General features: G+C 42.4%; 1 protein-coding gene across 4 annotated transcripts in view; it reads right to left on the bottom strand.

Moving 5' to 3' along the window:
• The window catches only part of ZSWIM8 (zinc finger SWIM-type containing 8), a 63,162-nt gene extending 47,072 nt beyond the window's left edge, over positions 1-16,090 (bottom strand). For 3 of the 4 annotated variants that reach the window (XM_056352921.1, XM_056352924.1, XM_056352925.1), the window contains exon 1: positions 14,989-16,090. In XM_056352921.1, coding sequence (XP_056208896.1) covers positions 14,989-15,166 — 178 coding nt within the window. In that variant the 5' untranslated portion in view covers positions 15,167-16,090. The remainder of the gene's footprint in view (positions 1-14,988) is intronic. The other variant, XM_056352923.1, reaches the window with a different exon arrangement.
• Between the last annotated feature and the right edge of the window lie 559 nt (positions 16,091-16,649).

Genomic DNA, 16,649 nt, shown 5'->3' with positions numbered 1-16,649 from the left:
TTGGAGTGGATGAGTGGGCTGGTCTTTTTCAAGTGTCAGTAATTTTAAATTAAACCTGTTAAGGCTTGCAGTTCCCCTTCAGGTCATCTGAATTACTTTAAAAAAACATTTCTGACAAACCCATTTCATGGTGGTTTCCTACACTCACTCTTTGCATGCATACAGAGTTAAAAAAACAACCAAAACCCAGCTGACTTAACTTTGCTCACCTGTGGAGAAATGGCATCACAATCTTGCTAACATCAAGCATGGAGACTGCATCCCAACACAATTTTTGTTAGAGAATCTGAGCACCTAACAGAGGAGGGATCCCACACACTCAGCTCAACTCTTGCTGTTTCAATATTACACTGAGATAAAAAGTATTTCACCTTTGTAGTATTATTTTTAAAGCTACACCTTTTTAATCATAAAGTCATCAAGTATTATGCCAACTCCTGGTGACACTTCCACAAGATTCCTTGAGGCACCAAAAAGCCCTACATAAAGAAAACTGGTGAGGCTTTATAATGCTAAGCAATAATTGATCTGAGAACTAAAACTTAGAAAATGCAGCACCTGTGTGTAAGGTCCAAGAGTCCTAACCCACTAAGACTTTAGATCAGTAAGAGTTGCCAAAAATCCCACAGCCATGTCTCAACCTTCCCTACAGTAATTCGTCATTTCTTCCTGTTAGCAAAAACCTTCTACCAGTAGCAAAACCTTCTAATGCTGTACAAAGCAGTCATGATGCAACTTCAGAAAGGCTTTCTCCACAGTGCTCTAGTTCCCCGTGCCCCTCCTTTTAAAGCTAAAACAATCAAGCAGACCCAGATGAATAGTAGGGACTCTCATGTTAGCCTGCATGGCGCACACTGATAAATGCAGTATTTACTTTCCCTGAATTTCCAGAGATTTGTGAGGAAATGGTTCGGTTTTCCTCCCACACTCTCTCCATGAGGCTTCTTCCCTGAGAATCAGACCTTCTAGCCCCCATGCCACACCAGATGAGACCCCGAGCCACACAAGGACTGCCAGATCAGCTACTCAGATCACCTTGCCAGACAATCCAAACACAATTTTGTTTTGGAAACTTCCACAAAATGATGCAGAAACATTATTTCATACCACAAAGTATCAGTGTCTACCATAATCCTGCTGCAACAACAGCCAGTGGGGATACTGTTACTCATGTGACAACTTAATCAATAGGGAGAAATTACAATTTAACCAAATAACGTAGTACTGGCATTACCAGGGGAAATCTAGGGTGCTTGGTACTGCTGAGCAGACCTATGTGGGAAGAAAAAGGCCAATGCTTTCTGCTACAGGATTTTTTCAAAAATGTGGCAAAAAACAGCTCCTCATGGCAAGAGGCTACAATGTACGTAAAGATGGAGGCAAACTTCTCAATACAGTTTCTTGGAGCAGCTTCTTGCTTCTACTCCTCCCAGCTTTGTCTGCAGTTTCGTATGTCAGCAGGAACGCTTTCAAAAAGCAAAATATCTGAAGGAATCCTCTTTCCAGAGCATCATAAGATGTTGATAAGGAAAATAACCACCCCATCACGTTATTCCTCCTTTCACCACTGGTAAACATGACTAAAGAGTTTCAATATGCCCAAGTAAACTTTAATTGTTAAGCAGACAACCAGCTGTATAATCATGCCTCAAAGGTCCTCTGCAATTAGTAGACAGAAGAGCTGCACATGTGAAAACTTTTTCTGCACTCCGAAGGTCAGCTGGCTGAAGAACAGGTTTCCCTTCTTTCCTTTCAGATTTGTCTTCCTTACATCCTTAAAACGTCATAGCTACAACACTCTTACAACATTAGACACCAGATCTCTAGAAAAACCAAGAACACTTGAATCAAGTCTTCAGAACATCAGGACAAGGTGAAGGTGGAAAGCTACAAGTTATATTTGGTAACCAAAGAGATGTTTGATGGGGGAGGGAAATAAAGATTAAACCAAAATTCATTATTTGGTTTCGTGACTCCAGAACAAAAACATCAGCTCATTCCTCCGTCACTAAACTCTTAATTCCCAAGATCCTGGTCACTTAAGTTCTGCCTCATGGTTCACATAAGATTCTGTTGCAAGCATGTACAACTACCTACAGAAAACATCTGCTCTGAACAAATGTCAGAACCTCTCCACACACAAGTCAAATCCAGATCAGAAAGGTGTATTTTCCATTTAATTCTACTGCTTCTCCTATGCAGTAACTGTGAAAATCTTCTGCACAGGGCTGTGCCAATGAAACTGAAGTATTTGATGTTATGCTGATGCCTTATGCTGATGAGATCTATTTGTCTCTTCATAAGCTCTGCATCTCAAGAGCAAAATGTCGGTAAGCTCTTTTCTAAACTCTCGCCCACTCCAACATGACAGAGATCCCACAACCGTAATACCAGCATTAGGCAGGCAATACAGCATCCACAACATGAAAACCTCCTGTTATTTCAGACAAGAAAATTCTTAATCCAAACACCCTTCCATTTCCTTCCCTAAAAAAAAGGAATTGATTTCAAAAAAAGAGCAGCCTGGGCAAGCAATCGACAGCTGTTAGAAATCCTAAAATGAACAGCAGATTTTTGTAAAGCAAGGCAGACAGTGCTACAGAACATTGTATTCATGCCAGTGCTGGCCAAGGTTTCGTGACAAAATGGGCAGCTTGCATTCAGAATAACTCTACAGCTGATGAAGCAGATCAGCTTCAGGCAAGTAATTTCCCCTGCACTGTTACTCGTCGCTCCCTCACCCCGTGCAGAAAGCATACTGCATAATCGGGATGGTGTACTCAGAGCACAGGCACCAAACAGCTCCCCTTCCCTAGAAGCAAGGCTCATACCACCAGTTACTCCTACTTCTGCCCCACAAAAGGTATTCTAAAAGCTGAAAATTCAAAATTATCTCCAGTAGGCTACAACAAAAAAAAGAAAACAAACTATAAAGACCAAGAGGGACAAGATATTTTTCTGAATATAGACAATGGAACATAAACAATCATCGAAAAGTCAGACTGCATCACAGCTGAGGCTCAATCTCTATCAAGAAGTACTGATGTGTTTTCAGACGCCAAGAGGAAGTCACACAAAACACCATGGAGCCTCTACTCCTGAATGAGCTGCTCTCTACCATTAGTATCCATCCTTGAGTATTACATGCAAAATTAATCTCTAACCAGCTTTTTGCCTGTGTCTAAATCCCAGAGCAGTATCACTTGGCCTCTAAACAAATGCACTGGCAAAGACTGAAGAGCTGCATTACTGAGCATATCAGAATGAGATCAGGGCAATTATTCTGGGGCTGATGGGAAAGTTATTGTCTGAAAAGAACAGATCAAGAATGAGGCACTCTCACCTCTAGGGTAAAAAAAAATTAATTAAATATCTGTCAGGAACTAAACGAAGATACCACCTCTTAATACCACAAACGGGAAACCATTAGAGGTTTAAAAATCTGTTTCATAGACAGGAGTCAAATGAAGTAAGATATCTAAATGCTTTTGAAAAAAATCTTACCTGACTCTTCTTTTTTATCTCCTTTAGTTTTGTAAAAACCTCCCCAAATCTAACCCTAGGTCTATGGCTTCTGGGAGGTTACAGAGCCCACTCAGCAATGTCCTTCAGTTCTAGCTTTCCCACCGCTGTTCAAAGGCGCAGCACAGCAGTCCCCACCAGCCTGAACTGGGACAGTTACGGGGGACAGGCTTCCAGAGCCGGCATCCCTAGCCCTCCTCAAGCTCTCACCCCGCAGCTATTACATCTCCTCTCACTCCAAGTAAGGCACCCATCTGATCATTTCTTAGTATCCTATGGTTGGAGAAGATTCCTCCTCTAACAAGAGAGAAATTCTTTCCCACTTCCCTCGCATCACCTATAGAGAGAACAAAAGAGGGGAGACAAAATGGGGTACCAAGGAATATATGAAGCAGGCAGCTACAGAATGTTTAGAGAGAAGGAGTTAAATTACAAGCGTGCCTATCACTTTCGGTGCACAAAAATAATAACAAAAGTAGCACTGGAAAACTGTGAGGCACTGATCAACTACAGCCCATTGCATGAATTTGCTTAGGCAAATGCATAATACCTCCTGAGATCTCTCCACCACAAGACTGAAGCAAAGCCAACCATCTTCTGAAAATGTCCACAGAAGTCTTGAAATGCTGCTCATAACTAGCTAGGGGAAACTAACTCCCTGTCCTTGAGAAGGATAAGCAGCTTAGCTGACCCCACGCACTGCTGCTTTATATGCAATCAGTCAGTGAAAACTTCCAAAGGCATTTCGGGCGGGTCAAATACAACTAACTTCTCTGTGTCACATCACCTTCTCTTCAAGCCACGCATGAAAGTTACATGCAGGTGTAAGTTATAGATACTTTCACCTAGAGCTCTGGTAAATAAGTTTACAGCTGCATTTCCCTTTTTCTCCCATCTCAGCATTTATTGACCTAAATATGAGGTAGAAAATGCAATTACATGCAATATACAGCAGGAACTGTAAACAGCTCAAGAGAATCACTAAAAGACAACCTATAGACTTCACAAAGTATTAGATTCTCAGAAGAAGCTGTCATTTCATTTGTACACCTGTTAATTACATACTAACCCACAAGCAGGACTGCCATGAAGCTTAAATGTCAAACACCAATAATTTTTACATCAGCAATCAGTGTTTCCTAAAAGCATGAAACTTGGGCATTCAAGCAGTTCAATTACACAGATTAATAAGGATTTGTGTTGGTACACTCTCCACAGGATGAGACAGACGCAGATCTACCAGGTAAGAATTCCAGTATAGGGATATTTAAAAGAAAAGGACTAAAGGGTAAGTGTTGAGAATCACAATTTATGATACACAAAGCCAGGCAAACACGAGCATATACGCAGAACAGTCAACCTGAAGCTTTACAAAGACCAAAAACAAGACACAGACAGATTCCATGAGGTCATACAATACTCAATACTCACAAATTCAGCAATTTTTTTCTGTACTTCAAAGAAGAATCTTGTTCTGTCACATACATTGATGAGATGCCATTAAGAATGGCTTGGCTGCACGTAGGCATTGTTTTAATGAATCTATCGGAAAAAAAAAGAGTCCAGATGGTAGCTTGACTACACTCACTTTAAGGCTGCCTCACTTTTTCTTTAGTTCTGGCTGGGAGGACATGTTCAAAGCAGCATCTTTAGCAATCTCAAGCCTAATGAACTCAAAAAGCTGCCATTAACTTTTTCCACTAGTTTATCTGGGGAAAAAATAAAGAACCATACTAATTGGGTTTTAAAACATTGGTGTTTTGATTTTCAGATCTCTGCCAAGAAATTACTCGCGTTTACCAGTATTTCTGAATGGCAAAGAACAATGATTATCCACTAAAATTCTTCATTTTTCTGAACAGAGGAGGAAGCCAGAATTGGTGGCCCAGATGTACACCTGCCCACTAGCTTCAATGGGTCACCTCACAAGTATCTTAATTTGGAAGGAAAAAGTACAGCTGGATGCCTTCCAGACTCTCATTGCTGAGAGTAGTCTGAGAGTAAAGACTCTCATTGCTTGCATACAAATTCTAGGTAGTATTTCTCTTATCACACTACCTATTTATATCTTAGTAAAAAGTCTGGGCTACTTTTTCTATACTGCTTTGGGTCTCTGTCCTTCCTCTTTTTCATTCCCTGAAGTCTATTCTCCCCTCTAGCATCCAGCTTTCCTCCCACAAAGGGACAGGATTTCTTCTGAGGACAGATTTTTTTTTTTCTTCCTCCCTCCATCCTAGTCCTTTATCCCTTTCTTTTATACGTCAATTCTTATCCCATATGAAAAAGAAGTTGAAAGCTCTACAGTGTGTCTCATGGACACAAACTAAACCTAGCAGACAGAAGAAAGGCATAAAAGTCACTGCAGCATCAAGAAATCACACTCAGGTCCCCTGCTAGCAGCAGCCATATGAGGACGTTGAGAATTTGTTTAACGATGCTACTTCTGCAATCTTTTCAGACTTCCCTATTCTACTGAGAAGAAGATGTCTTAACTTCCAAATTTTTTCAGTAATTTGCAGAGATTTAGGTAAATAAAGAAAAATCAATACACAGATTTTCCAGTTGTATAAATCTTAAACATGTTCAGCCTTCTCCTAATTGATACTGGTAAGTACTGACCTTTTCTCCTTTCTTAGGTTTTTGTTGCAGTGATCTAGAAACATTGATCATGATTCGAAATAGCAACAATACTTCATTACAACCGCATACTTTTCACAGCATCATTTTTCTCAAAATACGCAATTCCAGAAGATTTTAAGTAATAGGTATATCACAGCTTGACAGGGCTCCTTTGTTTTGTTCTTTTCAAAGATAGTACATTTCCAGCTGTATGAAAACAAACATAGATGAACCAAACATAAACAAAACGGCAGTTTCCACATGCCTTGTCCATAACATTTAAAGCACCATCACAAAGTGTGCTCAGAGACATCACTTTCACTATTTTCTGTTTAAAATGCTACACAACTATCCACAGCCTTGCTAGAATTTTACTGCCATCCTACAGGCAAAGAAACCAAGAAGAAAGAATGCATCAAAAGACACAAATTATGAAAAGTATGAGAAGCTTCTAGTTGGTAACCCTGTACTTGCTGCTCAAGACTACACAGCTTCAGAGGAGGTAACTTAGGAATGTGTGATATGGTATTTTGAAATTAGACTAGTATTTTAAATATTTAGTATGTTATGCATCATAGCTCTTTAATCTTAAAAAAAAAAATCTAGGCCTAATATTTTAGCTAGTTCATACATATGTGCTATGAATTTTATATTTGAAAGGTTTGAAAGGGTGTCACAGAACAGAAGGAGGGAGGAAAGAGATTAATGCAGATAAAGTGCATTAAAATGAAGTTGAAAAAATAACTTGTAGCCATAACACTATTTTAAATTACTCTTATAACTGCTTTACAGTCTTACAATTAGACAGGTGACAGAAAGTTATTAGTCTAAAAAGAGCAATGAAACCTTAAAGATATTCTTGCACTTTAAAAGTCATTATTCTAAAGAATAAACTGGTTTGGACTCTGGAAATGTTCCTTAAAAATATAACACAAACAAAAAAGCCAAACTAATTAGAGATGTTCTAAACAGCCAAACATTTACTCCAAAATTTATTAAAGTATGTGAAACATCCTTTGAAGCTATACATTCCTTTCTTCCTCTGGAGTAAAGTACTGTGTATTAACTAGGATGCTAGACAATTAAGGGGGGATGCTTTCTGCTCCCAGTTTTATAACCAGCATAAAAGATGCTGTTCATATCACTGATGCCTGCTTCTGCTCCCTCAAAGAAACACAGACTGTACCAAAGGTGCTATTTTCCTGCATATAGGTGATGCTATGGCTTTGTTGCTGTTCCTCAAACTGAACAGAGACTCCAAAGTTGTAAACTTGAACATTAAATCACATTTAACTGATGGCTCTTCAAACTTACAGAGCATGCCGCCATACTAGGACTACAAGCAACATCAAACCAGATCAAGTGGAACACGGAACTGACAACAGCCCAATGCAATTCATGAAGCAAGGAGGACACCTCTGCCTCTTGAACAGACCTGCCTTGGCTTCTTGAAACTTCCCATGACTTTCTGAACTCAGCAGCTTGCAAAAAAAACCTCTAATGGTCAAGTGAAGAGTCGCAGAAATGCGTTTATGTTGTAGGACATTAGCAAAAAGCAGACTCAAAAAATGCAGGTTCTGAAATTGAGTAATCTGCCCAGAAACAAAGATGCATCTTGAGAGTAACTAAGCTTTAATTTTAAATCTAATTTTAAGCTTCCAGGGTTATCAACAGGGCAGAAACTACATAATCTGCTACATGTTTTATAATCTATCCGGAAAAAAAAAAATCTGATCTCTTTTGCTCCTCGCCTTTATCAGCAACACTCCAGAAGCTGCAGGAATTATTTTTTTTCCAGCTTCATTGCCCACTGCTTCACTGTTGAGTGACCCCAGGTACGCAGAGGGGGGACAGCTCAAAACACAAGGCCCTCTGTGGCAGCTGTAAGACACACCACATTAGTCTCCTGCCTGCTCTCCCTGCATATAGCACCAGATCATAGAGATATTCAAGTACATTAACAAAGAAACAACCTTTGGTGCTAGCATTCAAAGTAGTGATATAAGAAGTACTTGTAAGCATGAAAAAAAAACTCTTAAGCATGAAAAGAAAAAGCTGTTTTAACATATGTTATTCTGAGTAAAATACTCAACCAGAAAAAGACACTTGCATTTCACTGTAGAATTACATTTGCCCAGATAACCACACACTTCAAATCTGAAGTGTAGCTTGAGAGAAATCCCAAGATGTTTTCTCTTCATTTTGGCTTTACCTTAGGACAGACCTAACTACCTACAGATGAAAAATAGATAAAAATAAACCCCACTTTTTAGCGATGAAGAACAGGTTAAAAAAAAAAAAAAAAAAAGAAAAGAAATGGAGGGAGATAAATAAAGGGATAGGAGGCAAAGGGAGAGAACAATCCTGAGTCTAGGATCAAACTTGAATCTTTATCCTTGCTTCTCCAAAAGTAAACATGCTGTAACTGTGACACAGAGAAGAGGAACCCCTGTAGCTTCTATCAGCCTGAAATGCAAATAGAGCATCTGTGATCTCTGGTCATTCAGCAACACAGGGATCTCCTCAAGGTGAAAGGAAGGAGAAAACATACACAAAAAGAAAAATCCATGGAAGCCAGGAAGAAAGGTAAGTAGAAAGATGAGACAGGAGAAAATGTGACATTTCCCAGTAGAAAGATGAGGCATTAAAATAGGGAAAGAATGTGCAAGACTTCTTGTGAGGGGAAGAGAAGCTTCGAAAGGAAACGGCCATAAGACCACAAGAGAGTTAAAACTGGATTGGCCATTTAAAATCTCAGTAGGAAAAAAGCATCTTCTCCTGATAGCTTCCTTATGTGGTTTCTCCAGTACCCATTTCTGAAGACAGGCTACACACATTCAATTGTCTCAGAGAGGCACAGGAAAATGCAAATGAAGAGACAAATGTGCGAGAGTCATTCAACATGTCATCCTTCCAAAAGACAGAGGTATTACTGCATTTTGAAACCACCTTTGTGTTTAGTAGAAACTTCTAGACAGCTTCTGAAATCTGCACCCCAGCCCTGAAGCAGTGCATTTAATGATGCCAGTCAGTCTTGATACATTACTGTCTCTGGAACTTCTCTGTGGTGTCTTCAACTCTAATGAATCAATGTCCCCTTTGCACCTTTGTATTACAACCCAGCCAGCCCCTTCCTCAGCTTGAGCTTTTGCCTCTGCTACACAGCAAGTCAACATCAACCACTATGGAAGAGAGTACAAAGCAGGTGCAATTCATTTACTAGGGTGAGAAAATGTAAAGAAACTTATTTTCTGCTAGCAGCTAAGCCTCCACTTCACCTTTACCTTTCAGGCATCTGATCTCAGAAACTCTTTAGGGAGCTATACAATACTTTTGCTCAACTGTTACTGTTTTGTGTTTTAAGATTATTAGTGAACTTGGATATTTCAAAATATATTTGGGCTAAAACAGATTTATCATGTTGTACTAAATTTAAAAAAAAACACAACAAACAAGACTTAATACACTTGTACCTCCCAGAAGTGTGAGTTGATTACATAAGCTACCTCACAAATAACACGGGGGGGGCGGGGAAAATCAGTAGTAACTTTATAACACACAGTAATAGTAGCAAAATGGCAGCAAACCACGGCAAGTCTTCAGCTCCAGCTTCACCAGGCTCAAGGAGCAGACACACTTTGGATGACACCAACATTCTTCTCTGAAAAGAACAAGAGTCTGAAGAGCACAGTATGAATTTGAAAGAGACATTTCTCCTGCTGTTTTCTGCAATTACTGCTTGAGCAAGTGTTAACTTTATTAGTTACTGGCAATCCTGAGGATGAAGTGTTGCAAAGCCATTTATTCTTTGTCTGTATAAATTAATGAAACTCAGTCACTTGCATTTTACCAGTGTAGACACTGCTCAGAGTTTGATCAGGTTGTCTCTCTAAACCCATCATATCCTCAGCTCAGCCTCTGTTGATTGTCTGCCAGTGACTCCCTCTCTTACAGCTTGTCTTTTTGAGGCATTGTGCCCAGAACTTAACGTTGTGGGCACTCCTAACAGTTTGGAAGAACATAAACTCTCTGGGGCTGGATAATGAGAACGTTTTCTAGATGATCACTGCCTGCATCAATCCTTAGTTAAGTCTGAGGGAGGCTTGCAATACGGTCTACAATGGTTCAAACTCACAGTAAAGGAAAGAAAAAAATAATCCAGCTTTTTCACTAGCTGTCTGTTGAGAATAGTTTCAACACAACTCATCAGCACGCTTCCAGTGGAAGCTGGTGTGAATGAATGAATACAAACTGAGCAAAAATACTGCGAACACACCATTTAGCAATCCTACAGTATTTATGGCAACTTCTTAAGTGTTTGCTAAACATTTATACTTCAGAAACTGTGAAATAGAAAGGAATAAGGGTGGGAAAGAGCTTAGAAGCTTTCAAGAAGAAACAAAGCCACCAGTGGGTTTGGAGAGATAATGAGTGTACTCTTAAGACCTCTGTCACAAAAATCCTTATGTGAAGACAATGGATAACAAAACATTTGCAGAAACACTAGACTTATTTCAATTACCAATGAAAAATACAACTGCTTTAAAAAGTGAGAAGATAAATGAGACTATCACAACGGCTTTTATAATGGTTTCTGGGAAAAAAAATACTGTCCAGAAAAGCAGAGAAAAGGCAAATGGGTACATTCATTTACTGGTAGAAAGGTAACAAATTGGTGGAACATAATTTGATATGGAAGAAATTGAGTTGGAGCCACAAACAGACTCAGGGAACCAGACGGTTCTGAATACACTGCATGGACATTGTTCATCAAAACATCCATTCACCTTAACTTCAGAGCTGAAGACCCCATCTGCCTAGTACTGCTGAAAGCTTCTAATCAATGCAATTAATTCTAATACTGGCAATTATAAGTTACAAGCACTACCTCATTAAAAATGAAAAAAACCAAGGGGTAAAAACAAGCAATCATGGCAGTCTAACAAGAGAACAAGTCATTCCTAAAATAAATGTTCAAAATTCTAAGAGGACTCTTGGTATTCCCAAAATTGACATGCTTTGCTGAAGTTTACTCTGAGATTTCAGAACAGGTGAATCAGTGGAGACTGAGAGCAGTTTCAAGATCTAAGGGCATCCATAAAGCAGACACAATGCATTCCTCCTGCACATTAGCAATTTTACATTTAAAGAGAAAACTCCTTTCTAGACAGTCATATACAAGGACTGTAAGAGGACTTTACCATAGTGAAAATTAGATGAGGGAAAATTAACCAGTTACAGTCCTGTTTTTCTGAGACAACTACTCAAGATACCAGATTTCATAGAGAATTCCATTCCAAGGATTGTATTAGAGAAACTCAGTCATCTTTCTAGCAAGCTGGTGGGTTGACTGACACATAAGTCAACTCAACTTTGTGGCGACTCTCTGCAGTGAATACTGTATGTATCTGCAACAAGCTACCCCAAATCTTATTGTTAAATTCACAGTAAGAACAATCATAATATTAAAAATACCCAAGACTACTATAAAAAGGTGCAAGAAGAAAGCAAGCCATACCCAGAGTGCATGCGGGTAGTTTGTTTAAGAGGACTCCCCAGCCAACAGCACTTCCATCAGTCTCAGGGGAATTCTCTTTGAACTAATTAATGAAGAACTGGACGCTCACAAGGACAAAGTGAAAACAACTGAAAACGCTGGAAATCCTTTCTATTACATAACTTGTCTGGCTCATTCCAAATCAAAATACAGGCTGAGCTCCAAACTGGACAACAAGGCTAACAGAATACAGTTCTTCTTGCTTTCCCTTAGCATTTAACACTTAAGAACTCAGTGTCTACCCCATTTTTTGTTTACATACACAAACACATCACAAACCACTGCAAAATGGGTAAACTGTGGAAACAAAACCACACAGCTCAATTCAGAATGATCACATTTTAGAAGACTCACTGCAACTGACAGCCTCAGGACCCAGCAAGTTCTCAATACAAACTGTTTTTTCTGACTACAAAAACACTGTCAAAAAGAAGTGTTAAAAAATCATTAAATTGGTACAGGAGTTCTTAAATCCAAGGAGATCCCAGATGATGACAGATCCCTCATCAGACCAGACTTGCTGGCAACACACTGTGTGCACTAAATACCTGCAAGTGTTCCATGTTGGTAATATCATATGTGACTTCGTAGAGTGGATAAATAATTATTTAGGCAGCAAATCCATGTTCACATACTTCTCAAAATAACTCTGGCCAGAGCCTGGGAATTGCTAGCAAAGGCCTTAAAGCAGGCAAGGGTACCCTATCACAATGTCTGTCTTGTTGAAGTAAAACTTTTGTACAAAGGAACTAAGTCTCTCAACAGATAAAACCTAAAAAATGCAAACCAAGAACAAGCAATACAACCCTTGCCTATGCAGGTCCGCAGAACACGGAACAGCCGTATCTCAATATGGTGTAAATAATTACAAGTATCACAGCATTAACGTTAGCTGTTGTGTTTCTCATGTCACAAAAGACACTGAGGACTGCAAATACATGCAATCTACTTAAGTGATTTTTCATTTTAATGCAACAAGTGGATGACAGCAGAGCACGCAATTGATGCTTGTTTTTAAATTGGTCAAGAGAGCTGAAGGAACTAGGCCAAGACCCAGAAAAACACACAATCATACAGTGGAGAACAGTCGGCTAAAAGCATCTCAGAAGTTGAGCAAGAGCTATCACCTTTTCAAACATCAGTCTGACTTGTAGATCTGAACAAACCGGTTTCATACACCTCTGCCAAACTAGAGTTGTCTTTCTTTTCACATTTTCAAAACTTCAGCCCCTATCCAGCAAGTTAACATATTGTGCTGTTTTTTCCTGGGACAGAGTTATTTTTCTTCATAGTAGCTAGCACAAGCTATGCTTTGGATTTGTGCTGAAAGCAGTGTTGGTAACACAGGGATGTTGTGGCTATTGCTGAGCAGTGCTTCCACAGAGCCAAGGCCTCTTGGGCTCCTCGCAGGCTGGGGCTGCACTGGGAGCTGGGAAGCGACACAGCCTGGACAGTGGACCCCAGCCGACCCAAGGAATAGCCCATACCATATGACATGCTCAGCGTATAAAGCTGGGGGAAGGAGGAGGAAGCGGGGGACACGTAACTGTTAATGGTGATGGAGCCTCACTTCCCTGGAGATGGCTGAACACCTGCCTGTGATGGGAAGTAGAGAATGAATTCCTTGGTTAATTTTGTTTGTCTACATGGCTTTTGCTTTACTTATTAAACTGTCTTTATCTCAACCCATGAGTTTTGATGCTTTTACTCTTCTGATTCTCTCCCCTGGGGCAGGGGGGGAACTGAGTGAGCAGCAGTGTGGTGCTTTAATTGGTGGCTAGGGTTAAGCCACAACACATATGCAACAAGTCTTAAAGCAAAACATGAAGTTTATGATTGGCCCTGTGCCCGATGCTTATTTCTGCATCACTGGATTCACAGCTTCAAAAAACACAACGCCAACACTATTCCCCGTCTTTACACCAGTAGATTGTTCCATACCAAAACAAATGTGTCCCGGCAGCAGGATCCAAGAGAGCTATCCAACTTGGACATGTATTCAGCATTTCTCTCTCCCTCTTGTTTCGGGTTAGGTTTTTTTAAAGTTTCCATCCTACTCTCAACTCTAATCTTGACTACTCAGGAGACACAGGTAGTTACATACCTGGGACTAGGGACAGTTCTCAAACATATTAAAGATTTAAAACTTGAGCTGCTCCAGAAAGCCTGTGGTTAATGGAAAGTGTACTTTCTGGTCCTAATCCAGTGACAAGTGAACATCTATCTCATACATATATATATATAAATATATATGCTGTAACAGCATACCATGGCCAGATTTCAGCACGACTCAATATAAATTACATTCTCTGTTCACATAAGGCCAACATTCAGAAGAGAACGAAGTTTTGCAGTTCCAGATAGGGAAACATATATAAGTCAGGTGATGGTCACAAAGGTCAGCAATAACAGGAAAAGTACTGACACTGGGCTGAAAGAAAAGAAAGAAGATAAAAGGAAGTAGAAAGGGCTTGTGTAATTTCTGCTAACTCTATATCTGGTTCTGCTTGCTGTAAACTCCACCTAAATTCTAGGGTCAAGATGCATCAAGATAAAAGAGAAATTATGTTTCACTTTAGAAAAAAACACAACACAATAATCAAGCAAAGAATTAGTAGCTATGTGGTAATTTTCAATAATTTTTAATTGCTAATATTATCTGTTTTCCTGTCTACTATTAAAAATAAATTACTATCAAAAGAAAGGAAATACAACAACTCTTGAAGCAGGCACACTGTGGTTTTGCCGACTTCTTTGTGACAGCCTTAAGGCCCTCTTGCTCTACTACTGCACAAGTAAGTTTGCTGATTTACTTGAAAAAAAAGAGAACTGTAAAGAGACAGGCAAGGAAAGTAGACTGCTCTATACAATGATGGCTCGCATGCCTCTACACAAGGAATTTTACAGCAGGTACAAAAACCGCAATGAAACCTTAGTGTATCGCAGTCAGAGCAAGTGGGCACCTATGTATAGCTATTCCCAGCCAAGTCAGTAGTTTGTTTATAGAAAACCATTCCCAGATTCCCAAGAGCAAGCCCACAAACCCTCCTCAGAAAAGCAGCACTACAATACTACAGAGCGCATGCACGTGAAATCTCCCCAAAAGACAGCTTTGACTTAAGACCCCCTGTATGTTTTCAGTTTCACTTGGGTCAAAAATCATCCCAATGATGATCCCACAGGTACCTTCTCTTCCCAGCTTTGACAGTCCTCTTGAAGATCTCCTCGCCTGCCAACCACCCTTGCCCCACGACCCCCAGGAGCATCCCAATGAAGCTGGGCGACCTCACCTTTCATTTTGACAGTGGGAGAATTGGGTCCAGCGGATTGCTTCCTCCATCCTCTCCAGTTCTGGCAAAGGCTCTCTGCCTCAGAGATGAAGGAACAAAGAGAGTCTTCTTCAAAGCGATCCGAGTCTTCAAACGAGAACCTCTCCCCGTCCTCCCACTCTGCGAACATGAGTTCCATCACATCCGACAGGCAACGCGAGGGGAAAAGAAGAAAGGCAGGCACAGCACTGCTCACTTTTTAACAGGTGGATGGCCTGGCGGGCTCCTGCGAGACTTAACGCCTCAGTTTTGGTTCGATCCCCATCCTACAGTGCCGGGAGCGGAGAGCCAGTGCTGGCCGAGGTGGGAGAAGCAGGAAAGCGACGCAGGGGAAGCTCATAAAAATCGCAGGGAAAAAAAACAACCAACCAATAACAAGGAAAAAACCCTCCAAGTTCCTTAAAAAGTTAAAAAAATGCTTATGTCCACGAGCTGTACTTGAGGCGGGGGCGGCCGCCAGCCCCCGCGGGCCGCCGGGCGGGCCAGGTGCTGCCGGGCACGGCGGGGTCCCAGGCGCCGGCCGGGGCGGGGGCGGGGCCAGCTGGTTCGGGGGTGCCGGGGCACAGCAGGGGGCTGCGGCGGGGCAGCGCTCCGGGGTCGTGCTTGTCTCACTCGGCGCAGGAACCGGAGGGAGGGCGGGAAGGGGCGGCGGGGGACACAACTTCCCTCCCGCTCGCCAAGGCTTAAAAACGGCCCAGCGGGGCCAGGGTGCCCGCGGCGGGGGCGGCGCGACCTCTCGGCGGCTGGTCACCGGCGCCAGCGGGCGGCGGGCAGCGGCTCCGGCCTCATGGGGGCGGCAGGCAGGGAGAGCCCGGCTCTGGTGGCCGGCGAGTAGGGGCGGGGGGCAGCCTTAGCCTTCTCCTTCTCGCCGCCGCCACCGCTCCCGTCGCGGTTGCACCCCGCGGCTCTAGGTGCCCATGGCCGGCGGGGCCCCGCGCGCGGACGCCCCCCCGTGCCCGGCCCGGTGGCGGTTCGCTGTCCTGGCGCGGCGGCGGCAGCAGCGGGTCTCTGCCCGGCGCGGGCACCAAGATGGCTCCGCGCTTCCCAGCTTCACCTGCGACACCCCCCCGCCAGCTGAGCCCTACTTCCGCCGCTGCGCTTCCGGCTTCCGCCGCCGCACTGGGCGGGCGCGCAGGGCACGCCGGGACAGCGGGGCAGGCTGAGGGGCCGGGGCACTGCGGTGGGCGGCCTGGGGGCGGGGGGGTGCCCGGCGGCCGGAGCAGGTGCGCTGCGGGGCAGGCGGCCCGCCGGAAGGGCCGTTGGGCTGGGCCGGCTCTTTAGCGAGCGGATGCGCCCGGGGACTGCAGTGCGGCTTTGTTTTGAAGGGGCTGTAGTGGGGCACGGGCTTGCCCGTCGTGGCTGCACGTACCGCCAAAGGCAGCGGGAGAGCGCGAGTTAGGCTGTAGTGGCGGGGGGTTGCCCCCAGGACGTACTGCAGAGAAGTTGCGTGAGGTAGAAAGAACCCAGCAGCGATCATCTGATGGGAGGTGAAAACAATACTAAACTTCCCCCTAACGTTTTCCACTAAATAAAAAAAAAACCAACAAAGGAAAGAAGACCGAGGAAAGAACACAAAGGAAATAAAATGTGAGGGGAATATGGCTCTTAAAAGAATAATGCTT

Source organism: Falco biarmicus, chromosome 9 (assembly GCF_023638135.1).
Source record: "Falco biarmicus isolate bFalBia1 chromosome 9, bFalBia1.pri, whole genome shotgun sequence".
Classification (NCBI taxonomy): Eukaryota; Metazoa; Chordata; class Aves; order Falconiformes; family Falconidae; genus Falco; species Falco biarmicus.
The sequence above is the reverse complement of the archived record's forward strand: the minus strand, read 5'-3'. Positions and strand labels throughout refer to the sequence as shown.